Raw genomic sequence first — 18,689 nt, 5'->3', positions numbered from 1 at the left:
ATGTAGGGAGATTGGAGTAAGAATTATCGACTCAGTAATGGACGTGGCCATGAACTGACTAGAGCACAGTAGAGAAGGGGCAGATGTGAGGGTGAGGGGTGTCTGGTCTATGGCTCAATTAGGATAATGGATAATGAGGGGTGTGCCCTCCTGGAAGTCACCTCTGGTAAACCTGGGCAGGTGATCATAAAACAATTTTTTTTTCAGTTGTATTTGCCAAAGTCACTTTTGGCCTTTGACCTTCAAATAGATAGTAGGATTTTTGTTGTTGTTTTTGAGACAGGGTCTCACTCTGTTGCCCAGGCTGGAGTGCAGTGTGCAATCATGGTCACTGCAGCCTCAAACTCCTGGGCTCAAGCAATCCTCCTACCTCAGCTTCCTGAGTAGCTCAGACTACAGATGCATACCACCATGCCCAGCACATTAAATTTTTTTTTTTTTTTTTGTAGAGCCAGGGTCTTGCTATGTTGCCCAGGCTGGTCTCGAATTCCTGGCCTCAACTGATCTTCCCACCTCGGCCTCCCAAAGTGCTGGGATTACAAGTGCGAGCCACCACACCTGGATGATTCTAGTTATTTGAAATCAGGAAAGACACTTACCATTTAACTCAGAGTCCTCTTCATTAGTGTCTGGTAAGCAGTTGGATAAGAGAGTGCTTGAGTTTGCATCTGCCTGCAGGTGAATGTTGGGGGAGGATGTGGGACTCTCCTGAGTCATTGGTTTCTTCTGTGTCACATGAGGGCTTGGGGTATGTGGCTGATGAGTGGGCAATGGTGGTGGCCCTCTTGTTTGGGATAGAGTGGGGACTTACATGGGATGCCTCTATGTCCTTCCGTCTCCTCTCTGCGTGTCCTCTGGCCCCTCACTCCTGGAGCAGATTCCTGAAGGCATCACTGGCCCACAGAGACTGTGACAGCAGCTTTGCTTCCTGCTAACTGGGAAGGTCAGCTTCTTGCCAGGAAGACCCTGCTCTCATGTCTGAGCCCCTCGGCCCCACCACTGCTCCCTCACCTGCCCCAGCCAGTTCCCATATTCTGGGTCCATGCCCATCATCTCCTTCCCAGTACTGAATTCTCCACTAGTTAGAAGTTTTTGGGTTGTGATGAATAGACACGTTCTGGATATAGCTTGAGTCTGTGAGGGAGGTTTATGAAAAGGTTCCAGAGGTGGAGAGACCCAGGCGACTGCAGCTAGGGTGGAAGAGTGTCAAAGCAGAGACAGGAATACCAGGAACCTTTCCAGAAGTGGTGAGAGGGCGGTGGCGGTGAGGACTGGGCCACAGCTGCATTGGGAACCCCAGCAAGGGTCTTGCCAGCACAGCAGCCTCTAGGGGGCACTAGACCATCATGAGACAAACCGGAAATGGGGGGTCAGATAGCCAAGATCTCTATATGGGCCGGGAGTAGGATAGGGGAGTGAGGCACCTTGGGCACAGAATTGAAGGAAGTGCCAAAAAACTCAATAATGAAGATAAACCAGCTTTAATGAAAATTTTTTTGTGTGTGCAATGGGGACAGTTGTTTCCAATCAGTCCAAGATTCCTGGGTACCTTGGCCATTTCTTGCCATATGGGTTTATGAGGGTTCACAATGGGATAGGCATAGATTGGGGAGCATGGGGATTTAGATAAAGTCTTGTTGTGATTATAGAGCTTTTATTAGCCTTTCCACTTTGTTCAAAATATGGGAGGATATTTTCATAAGTGTGTCTAAGGGCTCACATTTTTCTTTTGCTTCAGGCTCCAACATGACTCCCATATTAGTCATTGGTCTAGACCCTAGATTCCTTGCATGACTTGCAAAACATGCATTGAAGCAGGCAGCATCTTCAACAAAACCGCATATTTTGGCCAGGTGTGGTGGCTCATGTCTGTAACCCCAGCACTTTGGGAGGCTGAGGCAAGAGGATCCCTTGAGTCCAGGAATTTGAGGCTGCAGTGAGCCATGATTGCACCACTGCACTCCAGCCTGGGCAGCAGAGTAAGACCTTGTCTCTACAAAAAAATGAAAAAATTAGCCTGGCATGGTGGTGCACACCTGTCATCCCACCTACTTGGGAGGCTGAGGTGGAGAGGATTGCTTGAGCCCAGGAGTTTGAGGGTATAGTGAGCTATGGTTGCAGCTCTGCACTCTAGCCTGGGAGAAAAAGTGAGGCTCTGTTTCTAAAAACACTAAGCAGCAGCAGCAGCAGCAGCAACAATGACAACAACAACAACAACAACAAAAGAACAAACTGCAGATCCACCCTACCATTGCCCCTGCCTCTGTTGAGCATTTTTGCCATGTGTAAATAAATGCCTGCTTTTCCGCAGTCAGCAGTCTGAGGAAATTCTGAAACCAAATTACACATAGGCTAGTGCTCTATGCCATCAATCTGTAATGTATCTTGTTATTTGATTTTTACATCCTTTAATACATTTCCTAAGAAGTCTGCTTTGGAAAAATCACCAAAGGAATTAGAAGAGAGAGAATAAGAAAACCCAGAAAAAACTAAAAAGATTTTTCTTCCCCCCATTTTTTATTAAAATGCAGTCAACCTGCACAGGGCGAGTGAGTGAGTGACTGTCTACGCTTTCACTAACGGACCATCAGTTTCTCTCAACCTTCTCTCCATAAACGGAGAATATCAAATGAGGGGCTAGGGGTGTCAGAAAAGGGTTGGGAGCCTCAGCTCATGTTGGTGGGCCCTCTGTGTCATGGAGCCTTTGGGGACGTCTGATTTCACATCCGTCTTGACCCTAAATGGCCTTCTCAACCTTCCCCTTGTCTCTCCTGGTTCCTGCCTCACCGGACTCAACCTCTTGGTGGGCAGCTCCCCAGAGGGCAGCCTCAGCCTAAGAAGCAGGCCTCTTCCCAAGTCCTCAGCCTCACGAGAATAGTGGGTAACACAGTGGGCTCAGGGGGCCCTGGGAGATCTCCAAAGGCCTCTGGCGTGTTCACCAATGTCCCCTCACAGGTCTTGCTCGGCACAGGGGGTTCTTCTTAAGAGACATGACAGGGCACTTGAACCGTGGCAAATGAAAGAGACGGAGGGGCAGGAACAGGGACACCTTGCGAGGAAGACAGGCCTTAGCCTTGTGCCACCCGTATGAGGTTCCCTAAGCAGCCCTCTCTCTCCCAGCTTTTCCCAATCCTCGCTCCCCGACCCTCCTAGCACAGCTGGCTCCAGGAGGGATCAATTCTCCTGGGCCCGGGAGGAGGCCAGGCGAGCACCGGCCGCCTGGAGCGCTGAGCTGGAGCTCAGAGAGCGCGGCGGGGGGCGCGGGCGGGGCGGGGCTGGTGCGCAGAGCTGTCCAGCACCCCGAGGCGGGGCGTGCGCCCCCGGCCCGCCCCAGCCGCCTCCGCCCGCCCTGTCAGCGCCACTGCGGCTCGGCGGGCGCGTCACGTGGCTGGCGCAGCGCGGCCTCCAGGCTCCGGGAGCGGGCGAGGGGCCGGGCGGGAGGACGGACAGACCCACGGACGCTCCACCGGCGGCACCCGGCCGGGCGGGCTGGGCGCAGCGCTGGGCGGCCCGGCGACGCCGGGGCCGGGCGGGCTGCGCGCCGCGGGGCATGGGCGCGCCGGGGGTCCCCGGGCCCAGGCCGGCCGCGGCGGGGCTCCCGGGGCGCGGGGGCAGCGGCGGGCGGGGGTCTTCCCTGGCGGCCGCCGCTGAGCCCCCGCGGGGCCCGTGACGCCGCGGCCGATGTGGCCCCGCGCGCGCTACGGGCCTGCACCGCCACCGCACAAAGACGCCTCAGGAGCCGCCGCCTGCACCCGGGCCGCAACAGCCGCGCCAGCCGGAGCCCGAGCCCAAACCCGAGCCCGAGCCACAGCCAGAGCCAGAGCCAGAGCAGGAGCCGCAGCCGGAGCCGGATCCGGATCCGTACCCGGAGCCGGGGGGCAGGAGGCGGCGCCCGCGGGCGGCCGGGCCCGGTATGGAGAAGCGCGCGGCCGCGGGGCTGGAGGGCGCGCCGGGCGCCCGGGCGCAGCTGGCCGTCGTCTGTTTGGGTGAGTGGGCCGCGCGGGCCGGGCAGGTCCAGGTCCCCCGTGTGGCAGCTCCGCCCCGCGCCCTGACCAACCCCCTTTCCGGCCGCGACATCCCGGGGCCCCGCACCGCGGTGGCTCCCGCGCGGAGGCCCAGAGAGCGGCCAGCACCGCTTGCCCGCCTGGCCCCGGGCCTGCGCGGGCGACTCTGGTGGCGCAGCCCCGGCTCGCGCCCCGCTCGGAGTAGTGCCCGGAGCCCGGGCTGAGCGCTGGCAGGCGGCCCTTCGTGCAGGCGGCAGCCTTCACCCGGCCCGCCCGCGCTGAGCCTGGAGTCGAGGGGGCCTCCGAGAGCTGGGGACAAAGGCCAGGCCGGCTGTCCCCTGAAGAAGCAGCTATTTCCGGCCTGGAGTTGGGGTGGGGGCGGGTGTGAGCCGCAGATGGGGACTCGGGGTGCGGGGCAGGGCTGGAGGAGGGTGCCAGTGTGGAGGCGGCTTCCAGGGGACTCCTGTTTTCCCTTTGTGTCTCTCAGCCCCTGGGCAGGCCTGTTCAGTTTAGGAGGGTGCTTGGGTCGGGCCAGGGACCGGTCCAGGCCAGGCATGGGGTGGGAGGGGCTCCCGCCCTGTCTGGGAGTTTTTTTGTCCAGCTTTCCAGCGCTCTGTGTGGGCGAGAGGAGAAGGAGTTAAATCCCCAACTCACATGGCTCCTTTATTTACTGTGATGAAGGAGGGAGGCCATTATAAGAACTGGGGGTTATTAGGGGACACCCTATGATGTCACCAGTGAGGGCTCTGTAACCTGACAGGTTTGCTGAAGCCACTGAAATGACAAAGTAATCACCCCCAGGCCTCAGGGAGCTCTGAGGCCCGGGCAGGCCCATGCCCCAGCTGTGTGAGCCTGGCTCAATGGGAATGTGCCACTGGGGAGCATGGAGGGTGTAACCTCAGCGCGCCCACCCCAACCTGGGTGCAGGGTCATGTGTGTTGGGCTCTGAGCTGCTGGGTGCTGGCATCCGTGGTGAGCAGGGCAGGGGGACAGGCGCTCCGTGCTCAGGAGCTTTGGCCTGGCTCTGTCCAGGTGTCCTGGGTGGGGGCAGCGGTTCCTGCTTCCCAGCCAGGCGGGATCTGACCCACATCCTGAACCCTGGGAAGTTGGGCTTGCCCCTCGGCTCTGGGCCCATAACCCCCCGCCCGGCCAGAAGCGCATGGCCGCGGGGCTGGAGGGCGCTGGGCGCCCGGGTGCACCTGGCGGTCGTCTGTTCGCGTGAGTGGGCCGCGCGGGCCGGGCGGGTCCGGGTCTCCCGCGTGGCAGCTCCGCCCCACGCCCTGACCGACCCCCTCTCCGGCCGCGGTATCCCGGGGTGAAAGAAGGTGAAAGTAAGGGCCAAACCCCATAGAGGTGGGCGCTTGAGGGGTGGCTGGGGAATTTTGCTTTCCTTCTGAAGGTCAGCGTGGCACGGGGGAAGAGGATGGTTCCGTCACTAGCTGCATGCCCTGTAAATGGGGATAAGCAGAACTGCCTTCCCTCCTGCCCCTGCTGCTGCTTCCCCCTTGGAGGGGGAAGCTGGTCAAAGTAGTAGGAGCAGGCCAGGCGCGGTGGCAGGTGCCTGTAATCCCAGCACTTTGGGAGACCAAGGCAGGAGAATCGCTTGAGGCCAGGAGTTTGAGACCAGCCTGAGCAACACAGTGATACCTCATCTCTACAAAAATAAAAAATAAAAAAATAACCAGGCATAGTGGTGCACACCTGTAGTTCCAGCTACTTGGGAGGCTCAGGTGGGAGGATTGCTTGAGCCCAGGAGTTTGAAGCTGCAGTGAGCTATGCACTTCAGCCTGGAAAACAGAGCAGGGAAGGCAGAGAGGTGGGGTTGAGGTGGGTAGGGGCCCTCTTGATGGGCAGTCTTGGGCTACGCTCTGGGCCTTGTCCTATAAGAGGAAGGGGACCAGCGGGCCAGCCTTGGGTTTACCTGTGGTGTCCCTCATGGGCTGCTGCTGGTCCCCAGCAGGCACCTGAGACCCCTGACCCTTTCTTTGTGTCTCCCACAGTGAACATCTTTCTCACCGGGAGGCTCAGCAGTGCGGTTCCTGCCTTAGGTAAGTAAGCACTTTCTCTCCTTCCTCCATTCCTCCGGGCCCTCTTGGGTGAGTGGGCCCTGAGGACAGGCCTTCAGGGTCCTGGCTCCACCCCGAGTTCCTGTGTGCATCTTTTCCACGTCACAAAGGAGCTGTTCGGCTTTGGGCAGGCTTCAACTTCTCTGAGCCTCAGTTTCCTCATCTGTAAAGTGGGTGAAATAACAAGGTCTACTGAAAACCTGGCTCCTAGTATTCCACGAGCCAGGGAGGCAAGCTCTTAGTGCAGTGCCTGGCACATGGTGACTTTATACCACTGGCAAGCTGCCGAGGGTCCCATGGAATTGACATCTTGTGCTTCACGCAGGCTGTGGGCTTCCTAGGATTTAATTTATAGGGGTATGACTGAGGGATGACACAGAGAGGCCCATGCCATGGAAAGAACGCTTTATTATTTTTCTTGAGAGGAGGGGACATGCCATGCCATGCAGGGCCACCTGGGAATTACTAGGTTTGGACAAGCAGGAGCAAGGGTGGAAGAAAGGTGTAAGTTAGAGCTGGCATCACAGCTTCATGGGAAAGAAGCGGCAGCCAGGCGCTGTGGCTCATGCCTGTAATCCCAGTACTTTGGGAGGTGGGCGGAGGTGGGTGGATTGAGTGAGTTTAGGAGCTCGAGACCAGCCTGGCTATCATGGCGAAACTCCACCTCTACTAAAAGGTAGCTATAATCCCATCTACTCGGGAGGCTGAAGCAGGAGAATCGCTTGAACCTGGGAGGTGGAGGTTGCAGTGAACTAGCTGAGATTGCACCACTGTACTCCAGCCTGGACAACAGAGCAAGACTCTGTCTCTAAAAAAAAGAAAAGGCAGGGCAGAGTAAACAGTTTAGGATTGGCTGGATTGAGTCATTCTGCTGGGCTTGGGCTATGGGGGTGCCCACTGGTTGCCTGGTAGCTGGTCTGGGGATGCTTCAGGGCAGGGAAGATACTGGCTTGGTGTGGGAGGTTAGGTAAGAAGGTGAGTAGAGGGCGTGGCCTTGCATCAGCTGCACGTGAAAAGTGAGTTTCAGGCAGCTGACTTGCAAGACAGAGGTAAACATTTTGGCCAAAAGTACATACAGAATTCGAGAGGACACAGTGAGCACGCTGCCCCCGCCTCTACCTGTTGGCATGGGTCTGTCCAGCCGCTGGCTGTCTTTAAACTCCAGCCTAGTCCCAAGCACAACAAAGGTCATCAAGAGCTAGAGGGGCGACCAAGCCCATCCATCCTTCACTACTGGAGGTAAGGGGCTGCTGGTTGGCAAGTGGATAAGCCCAGACCCCCCGGGGCCCTGAGTGCCACCTGGAGAGTCTGAGGGGGGCCTGAGGGAGCCTGTTCTATCATTAACAAGCCCCCATAGACCTCTGCATCTCTTGCTAATTCCGCCTATATACTGCCATTTCCAACAACCCCTAAAAAGGTATTAAAGTAAGCATAAGTATTTCCATAAAAATGTTAAGTCTGGTTGGGTGTGGTGGCTCACACCTGTAACCCCAGCACTTTGAGAGGCTAAGGCAAGAGAATGCTTGAGCCCTGGAGTTTGAGACCAGCCTGAGCAACGTAGTGAGGCTCCATCTCTACAAAAAAATCTGAAAATTAGCTGGGCACATTGGCATGTGCCTGTAGTCTTAGCTACTCGGGAGACTGAGGCAGGATGATTGCTTGAGCCCAGGAGTTTGAGATTGTAGTGGGCTATGACGGCTCCACTGTACTCCAGCTCGGGTGACAGAGCGAGACCCTGTCTGTAGAACAAAAACCAAAACCTGAGGTCAAGGTGCAGCCAGGGAGAACAACGGGGGTCTCTGACTTGTTCCTTGCCTGCTGTTCTGCTCGGTGGGGCAGGAGGTGCCTGGGTTTCTAGTTCTGTGCAGGACCCGGCTTGCTGGAGAAAGGACCTGGAGCTGTCAGGCAGTGGGACCCCTGCTGCTGGCTGTGGTTGAGGAGGAGGCCCAGGGTGCACAGAAGCTGTGCTCACTGGCTCCTCTGGCAGGCTCGGGCCTCTTTCCCTCTCTCTGTCCTGAGCTGTGCTCTCGGGAGCCCAGCCGCCTCTGCTGCTTCGGGCTGGCCGAGGGCCAGGCCTTGCTCAGCGCTGACCTAGCCCCAGCCCTGTCTGCTGTCCTGGTCCCCACAACTGATGGTGGCCCAGTCTCCCATCCCAATTTCCAGGAAAAGGCTCACTGGCCCGGCCTGGGTCAGATGTCCGTGGCCATGGTAGAGAGTCAGGGGAAGGGGGAATGAGGGTGTCACAGCTTATGAATGTGAGCCCCAGGGCACCCTCCTGCTGGTGGGTGTGTCACCCCAAATGCGCATATACCCCACGTTTAGAAAAGTGCTTCCCTGAGGACTAGGGCCACTCATGGAGCTTGGGCGAGGAGGACACTGTCCAGGTCCTTAGCTGTCAAGATCTCAGGTCCCAACAGGGTCCTCGTTGCAGCCCCTGGTGCCCTCTGTGATGGAAGCTGCACACCCAGTGCAGAAGGCCATGGGTGGCGGTCTGGGATCCTAGCTGTCCTAGAGTCCACTTCTGACACCTCCAGTGTTACTGACCAGCTGCAGATGGCCCAAGGTACCCCCCTCCCAGCACGGCTCCATGACTCTGCATTTCCACGGCTTTCCCTGGGATTCCTGCTGCATGGGACCCTGGATTGGGAACCATTCCCCGAGCCCCTTCTCCACCCTCACTAGGCTCAGGTGCTCCAGAGGGTCTGGCAGGGCTGTCTGGGGACCTCACAGGTTTTTTACCCCCCAGCAAACCCCATCCTAAGCCTAGGTATGTAAGGCTCTGACTGGTCAGAACACCTCTTGCATCCCCCCGGCCTCTGGGCTCAGCCCTGAAGCTACCATGGCCCCAGCAGAGAGATCCTGGGCATGGGCTTCATGCAGTTTGCAGGCAACTGGCAGCTTCCCCGGCACGTCTGGGATGGGACTCCCAGCTCCCCGTCCTCGGGTTACACCAGGCAGGTTGGCGGGAGTATTGATCAACTTTGGAAATCGGATCTGCAAATTGTACTTCTTCAGGCCTTGCAGTGTCCTCTCAGGAATATTTGATGACTCTTTGGACCAGGAAAGGACACTGGCCTAAAAGTGCCTGGTCATTCCTTCCCTACTTGTGTGGGCCACCATGGCTCCCAGGGCCCAGGCCATCTTCTGCCTGAGAGAAGGCAGGTCACCTCCAGCTGAAGCTCAGACAGACCTCTCGACTGCCCCCAACACCCCTGAACCCCTCCCTCTTCCCCATTATCCCGCAAATCATGCAGTCCTCCCATCTGCCCTCACTGCCTGCCCACTGCTACACAGCCCATCATGAACCTCACCTCCACGGGGCATTCCTGGAGACCCCCCTCCTCACTGGCAGCCCCTGACCCCAGTCCCCTACCACATGCACATCTGCCTCAGGTCAAGCAGGGTCCTTGCCTAGGCTGGGCATGGTGGGGCACACCTGTAGTGTGAGCACTTTGGGGGGCTGAGGTAGGAGGTTCACTTGAGCCTGGAATTTGAGCTGCAGTGAGCTGTGATCACACCACTGCACTGCAGCCTGGAGACAGAGCTAGACCTTGTCTCAGAAGAAAAAAAAAAAAAGAGTCCCTGCCTAGAACTTGCAGCTCCCTGCACAGAGCCCAGCCTCCCTCTGGCCCCGCATCCCCTCTGCATGAGGCTGGGCTGCTGCTGCACCCACCGTGATCTCTGCCAACCCACTTTGGAGAAGAGCACACAGTTTAACCAAGTTGCCCTGATGTGGAAATTTCCGGGGAGCCCCCAGGAGTGAGGCTGTTTGGAGGCACCCATTGTCAGGGCTTTGCCGAGAGGCAGAGCGACTGGCAGTTGTCCCTTCCTCTGCTCCTGATATGGCTGGTGGCCTCCCAAGCCCTGATGAAGGGGCCAGGCATAGGTCTACGAGGGAGAAGGGTTCTGGCCTAGGTGAGTGGGAAGAGAGAAAGGTGGCAGGTGACCCCTGGCTTTTCCTAGAAAGTATGGGTGAGACACCTGGCCCCCAAGGGCCCCGAGGAAAGGGGCAGGTCTATGTCTATCCCCTAGGGAAGGCCTCCAGGGCTGGGTAGGAATGGACAGTGCCTTGTCCTGCCCCTATGGAGGACAGGGCACCTCATAGGGTTTTACCCCTCAGCAAAAAGGTGAACATGGGAGGTTCCCAGCCGTGCTGACTCAGAGGCTGACACTTCGGCTTAGCATGTGCTTTAGAGATGCAATGTGGGGGACGTTACCACCCCAGCCTCACTGGGCCTTCACTTTTTTTTTTTTTTTTTGAGACGGAGTCTCGCTCTGTCGCCCAGGCTGGAGTGCAGTGGCCGGATCTCGGCTCACTGCAAGCTCCGCCTCCCGGGTTCACGCCATTCTCCTGCCTCAGCCTCCCGAGCAGCTGGGACTACAGGCGCCCACCACCACGCCTGGCTAGTTTTTTTTTTTTTTTTTGTATTTTTTAGTAGAGACAGGGTTTCACCGTGTTAGCCAGTATGGTCTCGATCTCCTGACCTCGTGATCCGCCCGTCTCGGACTCCCAAAGTGCTGGGATTACAGGCTTGAACCACCGCGCCCGGCCTGGCCTTCACTTTTGTGGAACCTCCTTTTCGGACCCCTTCAGCAGGAAAGATCTCTTCTTTCGGATTTCCTTCTTCTTTTTTTTTTTTTTTTTTTTGGAGAAAAAGTCTTGCTCTGTCACCTAGGCTGGAGTGCAGTGGTATGATCATGGTTCACCACAATCTCCACCTCCTGGATTCAAGCGATTCTCCTGCCTCAGCCTTCCGAGTAGCTGTGGATCACAGACACCCACTACCACACCTGGCTGATTTTTGTACTTTTAGTAGAGACGGGGTTTTCCCATGTTGGTCAGGCTGATCTCAAACTCCTGACCTCAAATGATCCCCCCGCCTCGGCCTCCGAAAGTGCTGAGATGACAGGCGTGAGCCACTGCACCGGCTTCTTTTGGATTTCTTAACCCTACACCTCCCAAGGAATCCCAGTTCAGACCTCAGGGCTCTGTGAGGTCCTCATGGCCAGTGGCTTCACGCAGCAGAGGGAACCAGGCTGGGGCTGGGGCCACTTTGCATGTTTGGGTGGCTGCACCCCAAGACCCCTCTCTGAGTTTATCTCCTGCCCTCTCGGGCTGGGAGCAGGGTGTACAGCGCCCTATTTCTGGGGCAGGATCGGAGGCTGGTTGTGGGGGCTGCCTCCCAGGGCCATGTGTGAGTTCCAGGTGGAGAGGTGCTGACTTGCACCTCACTGACCCAAGACTGTCAGGGGTCTGAGGGTGACGCGGTGGTGGCTGGCCTTGCTTTAGGACCAAGAGTTCTGTTCTTATCCTTGATGTTCTCACGAGCTGTTCATGGGGGTTACCGACTCCCTAGTAGTCACTGTCCTGGATCACCTGGGCCTTCATGGTCCCAGTAGGCCCCTGGGGGAAGGGGCTTCAGCTCTCAGCTTATGGCTCCAGCTGCCCAGCAGGTCCTCAGATGGACCCGTCCACTTAGGGGCCCACATCTATGGAGCACCTGCTGTGCGTCAGGCACTGTGCAGAGTCCCGGGACACGGCACAGCCCTGCCTGCCTATGTGATGTTCATCCGGTCAGTCCCAACAACAAAAGGGAAATGCTCTGTGGCCCAGGCTGGGAGGAGGGGTGGAGGGCTGGAGCTCTGCGGGAGGCAGCCTGGAGGGTTTCCCTGGGAAGGGACCATGGAGCAGGGGGTGGAAGCTGAGGAGTCTGTGAATGGGATAAGAAGGTGGGGATAGCACCCACCAGGGACCACCAGGGCCTCCAGAGCAAGGTTCCCTCCAATGTGAGAGATCGGAGAGGTCCGGGGGGCTAGGGGTTATGGGAGGGATGAGGCAGAGTGTGGGGCAGGGAGGGGCTGGGGCTGCTGCAGTGAATTGTGGTTTTGTCCTAAGAGCATGGGAGGCAGCCAGAGGGCTCTCCTGCCTGTCCTGCAGCTGGGTCCCAGGGAGTCTTGCTGAGAACCAGAGAGAATTCGGCTTGCAAGGTCACGGTGCCAGGGGCCAGCCATGGGAGAGCGAGGAGAGAGTGTCACTGGGCTCGGGAAAAGCGTCGTCCCTCGCCTCTCCGAGCCTCAGTTTCTCCATCTGTAAAATGGGCCCTGCCTTCATCTCAGGCTGTTGTGAGAATCAGATGGACCAGGGCAGGGAAGGGTCAGGGGGCTGTGGGGTTGGGAGTGCGGTCAATTGCTGGGACCAGCCTCCCGGTCCTGGGAGGGCCAGGGCACAGCAGGGCAGGGCAGGCTCACCATGCTGCCCTGGATGGTTTAGAAGCAGACAGCATGGAGAATGGATGGATTAAAGTGAGGCCCGTGGAGCTGGGCATGGAGGGCTCCTCATTTGAGCTGGCGGGCATGATGCTCTTTGCTCAACCTGAGCGGTATACAGTTGGCACTCCACAAATGCATGTTGGCTCAGTGCTGCAGTGAGAAGCTGAGGTCCCCAGAGGACTACAGTGATTCCTGACTCTGCCCTCCCTAGCTGTGTGGCCCCAGGCAAGTTGCTGACCCTCTCTGAGCCTGTTTCCTCACCTGGTTCCTAAATCTACCTTTGGTGGCTTCTCACTTGTACTCAGGATAAAACCCAAATTCTGCTCAGGGTGTCATCAGACCTAGGTGGCGTTTCCAGCCACAGCTGGACTTTGCCACCTCTCTTCAGCCCAGTTGTAGGATATTCATTCTACCCAGGGGATCTGCGTAAAGTCCATCTGCTCCCATCCCCAGCCTGTGGGTTCCATAGAGCAGGCCTTATTCCCTCCTTACTCAGCCTTACTCAGCCTTACTGAGCCTTACTCAGCGTGCTTACCATGCATGCTTGGCACATAGTAGGTGAGTGAGCAAAGCCCCAGGGAAGGCAGGCAGGGGGCTGTCGCAGGATGGGCTATGCCGGCCGGGCAGGCCTAGGGGTGTGGAATTTTCCACTGAGCCGAGGCCACGAGGCTACACCTTGGAGGTGCTGGCTGCCAGGAGGGGTTGTTGGTGGGTTTCCTCCCATCTCTGCCAGAGATGCGGGGGACAGGACCTAGGCTCTAGCCCACTGCATAGGGTTGGGGGCTATAGCTGCCCCAAGTCTAGGGGGCCCTACTTGGCCTCCCGTACACACCACCGCCACGAAGTGACAAGTTGTGGCCTTGCCCTTGGCCATGGCCACCCTTGGCTGGGCTAGATCCCCCCATGGGGGAGGGCTGTGCTGAAGCCCCTAACCCTAGCTGCAACCCACTTCCCAACCAAAGATGGGCCGGCCTTTCTCGGCCTCGTCTCCCGACAGCGGCCTGCAGCGGGAAGCTGGAGCAGCACACGGAGCGGCGTGGGGTCATCTACAGCCCGGCCTGGCCCCTCAACTACCCGCCAGGCACCAACTGCAGCTGGTACATCCAGGGTGACCGTGGTGACATGATTACCATCAGGTAGGGGCACCTGGGGGGTGTCAGAAGGAATCGACGTGGGCCCACATGCGTGGGATGAGTGAGAATGTGTGTGTGTGAGAGCAGGTGTGGAAGGCACACGCCTGAGGGTGTACGTGTGTGTGAGCAGGTGTGGGATCACATGCATGTGTGTGAGCATATGTGTGAGGTGTGTGTGAGCGCTCATGTGTGAGCAGGTGTGAACAGGTGTGTGGGTGTTTGCATGTGTGTGAGCATTTATGAGTAGGTGTGTGTGCATGCAGATGTGTGCATGTGTGAGACAGGCGTGTGTAGGTATTTGAGGTATGTGGCACGTGCATGCATGTGAGCACATGTACGTAGGTGTGTGTGCATATGTGAGTGCGTGTCTGTGCATGTATGTGGACACACGTGTGCTTGTGTACGTGGACAAGCACATGTCGGGGAGACATAAAGGACACATGTGAGAGAGTGCATGTGTGAGCACATGTATGTGCACGAGCCATGCCTGCACAGGTGCAGAGAGCATGTATGTGTGCATGCATGTAAGATAATGGGTGTAACCATGCGTGAGCCGTAAGCATGCATGTGTACATGTGAAAGCATGCACACAAATGTGTCCAGTGCCCTGGGTCTCCACGGGCCTCTGTGGCGAGGTACCCAAGCTGGACCTTTTCCTGGTTTGAGCCTCGTTCATAGGGTATGGGGGGTTCTCAGTCACTCAGCCCTGCCAGGAAGGCAGGGCCAGCACACATGCCACTGGGAACACAGCCTGGGACTGGTGGGCATGGTCTGATGTCTCTGAGGTGGCAGAGATGTCCTCTCTGTCCTGCAGGGGTGGCTGGGGGCCAGGCTGGCACTGAGCCCAGAGCATGGTTTCCACAGGGGGCCTTGGGGAGGGGAGTGAATCAGGCAAAGCCCGGGTGCTCGAGCTGCAGGGACATGCAGAGGGAAAGGGGGCCAGGCAGTGAGCGGTGGTCCTGGCCAGGAGTGGTCATGGGGACATTTGGCTGGGGAGTCACTATAGGTTCCATCTGCCATAGTTTTCCTAAATGCCAGAGCCCAAAAGGCACAACCCCTGACTTACTCCATAGCTGCAATGCATGAGGATGTGATGGGCATGGGCAGGGTCTGTCCTATGCTCTGTGCCTCAGTTTCCCCAAGGGCCAGGTGGTTCAGGGCCAGTGTATCTGGAGATGACAAGCTGTCAACCTACTGCAGCCTCGGCCAGCCTCATGGGCACAGTCTCATCCTCACTGCCCATGCCTGGGACTTTGTGCTGGGCCCATCCTAGTGGTCCCCAGATGGAGGCGTCTGGGCCCTTGGGCCTCTGCCCTTTTGGGGAGGGTGTTGGGACGGAGGCTCTTGACTTCCTGCTGCACTTCGGCTTCAGGCTGGGGGTGCCGTGTGCACTGATGGAGGGAAGCGTAGCTGCAGCAGAGCTGGAAATGACCTGTATGGATATCACAATTCTTCATGGAGCCTCCTGTGCACACCTGGATGGGGACAGTGTGGGGACAGAGTGGCTGGGAGTGGAGGAACCAGGCAATCTGGAACACGAGGAGCGGGGGCGGCTGGCCGGGACGGGGCTGGCTGTCCTGGCCGTGGCTCCAGCCTGACTACTCTGTGCTGGTCCTCGGCCATGGAGGTCCTGCCTACGGCCTCATGTCTGGGTCCTCTCCGCCTCCCTGCAGCTTCCGCAACTTTGACGTGGAGGAGTCCCACCAGTGCTCCCTGGACTGGCTCCTGCTGGGCCCAGCGGCCCCGCCCCGCCAGGAGGCCTTCCGCCTCTGTGGCTCTGCCATCCCGCCTGCCTTCATCTCTGCCCGAGACCACGTCTGGATTTTCTTCCACTCAGACGCCTCCAGCTCCGGCCAGGCCCAGGGCTTCCGTCTGTCTTACATCCGAGGTGATAGTGGGCGCAGGGCAGGCAGGACACCACAGAGCACACCGTGCGTGCCAAAAGGCTCCTGGCCCACAGGGGCAGCACCCTCCACAGGGCTCCGGCTCCCTGCAGGATGTCCCCTGGCCACCCTGTCAATCTCAGGACAGTGGCAGGACTGGGCATGTGGATGCCTCAGACCTCTCAAGGTCACTGGCCCTACTTCCCAGTCTTGGCTAGTTGTGGGAACTCACCCCTAACCCCAGACTCAGGTCAGGGACTGAGCCCACCCTGGTGTTGGAGGGGTCTCTGCTTCCACGGTGATGGGGAACCACCTGCCCACTTTTGGCCCCAGGCCCCCTGGCCAAAGGGAGGCTCTTCTGCCTCCTGACTGTCCCCTGCTACCTCTCCACCCCACAGGGAAGCTGGGCCAGGCATCTTGCCAGGCAGATGAGTTCCGCTGTGACAATGGCAAGTGCCTGCCCGGCCCGTGGCAGTGCAACGCAGTGGATGAGTGTGGAGACGGCTCTGATGAGGGCAACTGCTCCGCGCCGGCCTCGGAGCCTCCAGGCAGCCTGTGTCCTGGGGGGACCTTTCCGTGCAGCGGGGCGCGCTCCACGCGCTGCCTGCCTGTGGAGAGGCGCTGTGACGGCTTGCAGGACTGCGGCGATGGCTCGGATGAGGCGGGCTGCCCCGACCTGGCGTGTGGCAGGCGGCTGGGCAGCTTCTACGGCTCCTTTGCCTCCCCAGACCTGTTCGGCGCGGCCCGTGGGCCCTCGGACCTTCACTGCACATGGCTGGTGGACACGCAGGACTCGCGGCGGGTGCTGCTGCAGCTGGAACTGCGGCTGGGCTACGACGACTACGTGCAGGTATACGAGGGCCTGGGTGAGCGCGGGGACCGCTTGCTGCAGACGCTGTCCTACCGCAGCAACCACCGGCCCGTGAGCCTGGAGGCCGCCCAGGGCCGCCTCACCGTGGCGTACCATGCGCGTGCCCGCAGCGCCGGCCATGGCTTCAACGCCACCTATCAGGTGAAGGGCTATTGCCTTCCCTGGGAGCAGCCGTGTGGGAGCAGCAGTGACAGTGATGGGGGCAGCGCGGGCGACCAGGGCTGCTTCTCGGAACCACAGCGCTGTGACGGCTGGTGGCATTGTGCCAGCGGCCGAGACGAGCAGGGTTGCCCTGCCTGCCCACCGGATCAGTACCCCTGCGAGGGTGGCAGTGGTCTGTGCTACACGCCTGCCGACCGCTGCAACAACCAGAAAAGCTGCCCCGACGGGGCGGACGAGAAGAACTGCTTCTCCTGCCAGCCCGGCACCTTCCACTGCGGTACCAACCTGTGCATCTTTGAGACGTGGCGCTGTGACGGCCAGGAAGACTGCCAGGACGGCAGCGATGAGCACGGTTGCCTGGCCGCCGTGCCCCGCAAGGTCATCACCGCGGCGCTCATCGGCAGCCTGGTGTGCGGCCTGTTGCTGGTCATCGCACTGGGCTGCGCCTTCAAGCTCTACTCACTGCGCACGCAGGAGTACAGGTGGGCGCTGTGCCCACAGCCAGGGGACCGGGTTTCTTCATCGCCCAGGCTTGCTGTCCCCGCAGCTGTGGGTTTGCAGATGGGGGCCTGGACCAGCTACGTGGAGGCTGCCCTGTGCACCCTGGGGTCCCTACATCTTGGGATGTCTGGGTGGAGGGTGGACCCAGAATCCTGTTGCTGCTGCAGGTCCGGGGCAGCCCAGCCATGTCACCCTCTGCCCACCACTTCCAGGGCCTTCGAGACCCAGATGACGCGCCTGGAGGCTGAGTTCGTGCGGCGGGAGGCACCTCCATCCTACGGTCAGCTCATCGCGCAGGGCCTCATTCCACCCGTGGAGGACTTTCCTGTCTACAGTGCCTCCCAGGTGAGCCCCTGGAGGGCGCGAGGCCCCTCTGGGGCCAGGTGGGACAGTGTGCGGAGGAGGCTGGTCCAGCAGTCACAGGAGTGGAAGGCAAGGCCTAGGCAGGGTGACCTGGGGGCCCATGGCCAGGTGGGGGGGTGGACAAGGGGGTCTCTTGGGTCTCAGGTCCCTTGGGGGTGTGCTGACTCCTGCCCCTGAACAGCCTGGTCGCCCCCTCAGCCGCATCCCCCTGCCCCCACCCTGCCCCACCCCACCCCACCCCACCCCACAGGCCTCTGTGCTGCAGAATCTTCGCACAGCCATGCGGAGACAGATGCGTCGGCACGCCTCCCGCCGGGGGCCCTCCCGCCGCCGCCTCGGCCGCCTCTGGAACCGGCTCTTTCACCGGCCGCGGGTGCCCCGAGGCCAGATCCCACTGCTGACCGCAGCACGCCCCTCACAGACCGTGCTGGGTGATGGATTCCTCCAGCCTGCTCCAGGGGCTGCCCCCGACCCCCCAGTACTGCACACGGACACAGGCAGCCCCAGGGTGGCCGGAGATGGGCCCCCCAGTGCCCCAGGCCATGCACCGGAGGTGGGACCTTCAGGGCCACCCTTGCTCTCAGGCCTGCGAGACCCAGAGTGCAGGCCTGTGGACAAGGACAGAAAGGTCTGCAGGGAGCCACTGGCAGACGGTCCAGCTCCTGCGGATGCACCTCGGGAGCCCTGCTCAGTCCAGGACCCGCACCCCCAGGCCTCCACTGCCAGCAGCACCCTGGGCCCCCACTCGCCAGAGCCACTGGGAGTCTGCAGGAGCCCCCCGCCCCCTTGCTCCCCAATGCTGGAGGCCAGCGATGATGAGGCCCTGTTGGTCTGTTGACCGCCGGGTTCGCTGGTGACCGCCACAGCCCCGCTTTGTAACCAGGGAATACACAGTCATTTCTACCCTGCCTCTGCGTCCTTTCTTATGGAGAGGCCCTCCGGGGACCCCAGCGGAGGGGCTGGGCCCTCAGCCAGCTGGCTGCACTGGTGGGCATGGTGGGCGGGAGCTCTGGGACTGAACAGTGGGGGAGAAGGGTGAAGCGGTGAGCCCGTCTGCAGGATCCCAGCGTCCACAAGCACCCTGGGGTCTCAATTCTCTCCCCCCACTTCATTCTGGGAACCCATTTCCAAAGAAGCAGAGAACCAGAGCTTTTTTGCTTCATCTGCCCTGCAGTGGCACCAGCTGCCCACAGAGCTGGAAGTTGTCATGAGGATGGGGCTGGGCCATGGGGACACTGGGTCTCATCCGTGGTGACTGTTCTGCCCATGCCTTACCCTCTTCCTGTCTAGCAAGGCCCCTGGAGGACCTGGGTTGGGCAGCTCCTGCCAAGCCCTCAGGCCCCTGACCAGGCAGGTGCCCTTTGCCTTCCTTGAGGGTCCAATCTCCTGGGCACTGTGGCAGGGCTGGGGTGTATACCTGGCATACAGGAAGCCCC

At 59.5% G+C, this 18,689-nt stretch overlaps 1 protein-coding gene across 2 annotated transcripts; it reads left to right on the top strand.

Moving 5' to 3' along the window:
* Positions 1-3,424: 3,424 nt before the first annotated feature.
* On the top strand, positions 3,425-18,161 carry LRP3 (LDL receptor related protein 3). Of its 2 annotated transcripts, none has more exons than XM_030913334.1 (7): positions 3,425-3,986; positions 6,005-6,052; positions 13,303-13,476; positions 15,147-15,361; positions 15,755-16,871; positions 17,103-17,235; positions 17,504-18,161. In XM_030913334.1, exons 1-7 carry the CDS (start codon positions 3,682-3,684, stop codon positions 18,089-18,091), a joined length of 2,580 nt encoding a protein of 859 aa, XP_030769194.1. In that variant the 5' UTR covers positions 3,425-3,681; the 3' UTR covers positions 18,092-18,161. The 2 variants fall into 2 exon arrangements, with proteins under 2 accessions (XP_030769194.1, XP_010357903.1); XM_010359601.2 differs by having other exon boundaries at positions 3,429-3,986; positions 13,338-13,476.
* The last annotated feature ends 528 nt before the right edge of the window (positions 18,162-18,689 follow it).

This window comes from Rhinopithecus roxellana, chromosome 12, assembly GCF_007565055.1.
Source record: "Rhinopithecus roxellana isolate Shanxi Qingling chromosome 12, ASM756505v1, whole genome shotgun sequence".
Taxonomy (NCBI): Eukaryota; Metazoa; Chordata; class Mammalia; order Primates; family Cercopithecidae; genus Rhinopithecus; species Rhinopithecus roxellana.
The sequence above is the reverse complement of the archived record's forward strand: the minus strand, read 5'-3'. Positions and strand labels throughout refer to the sequence as shown.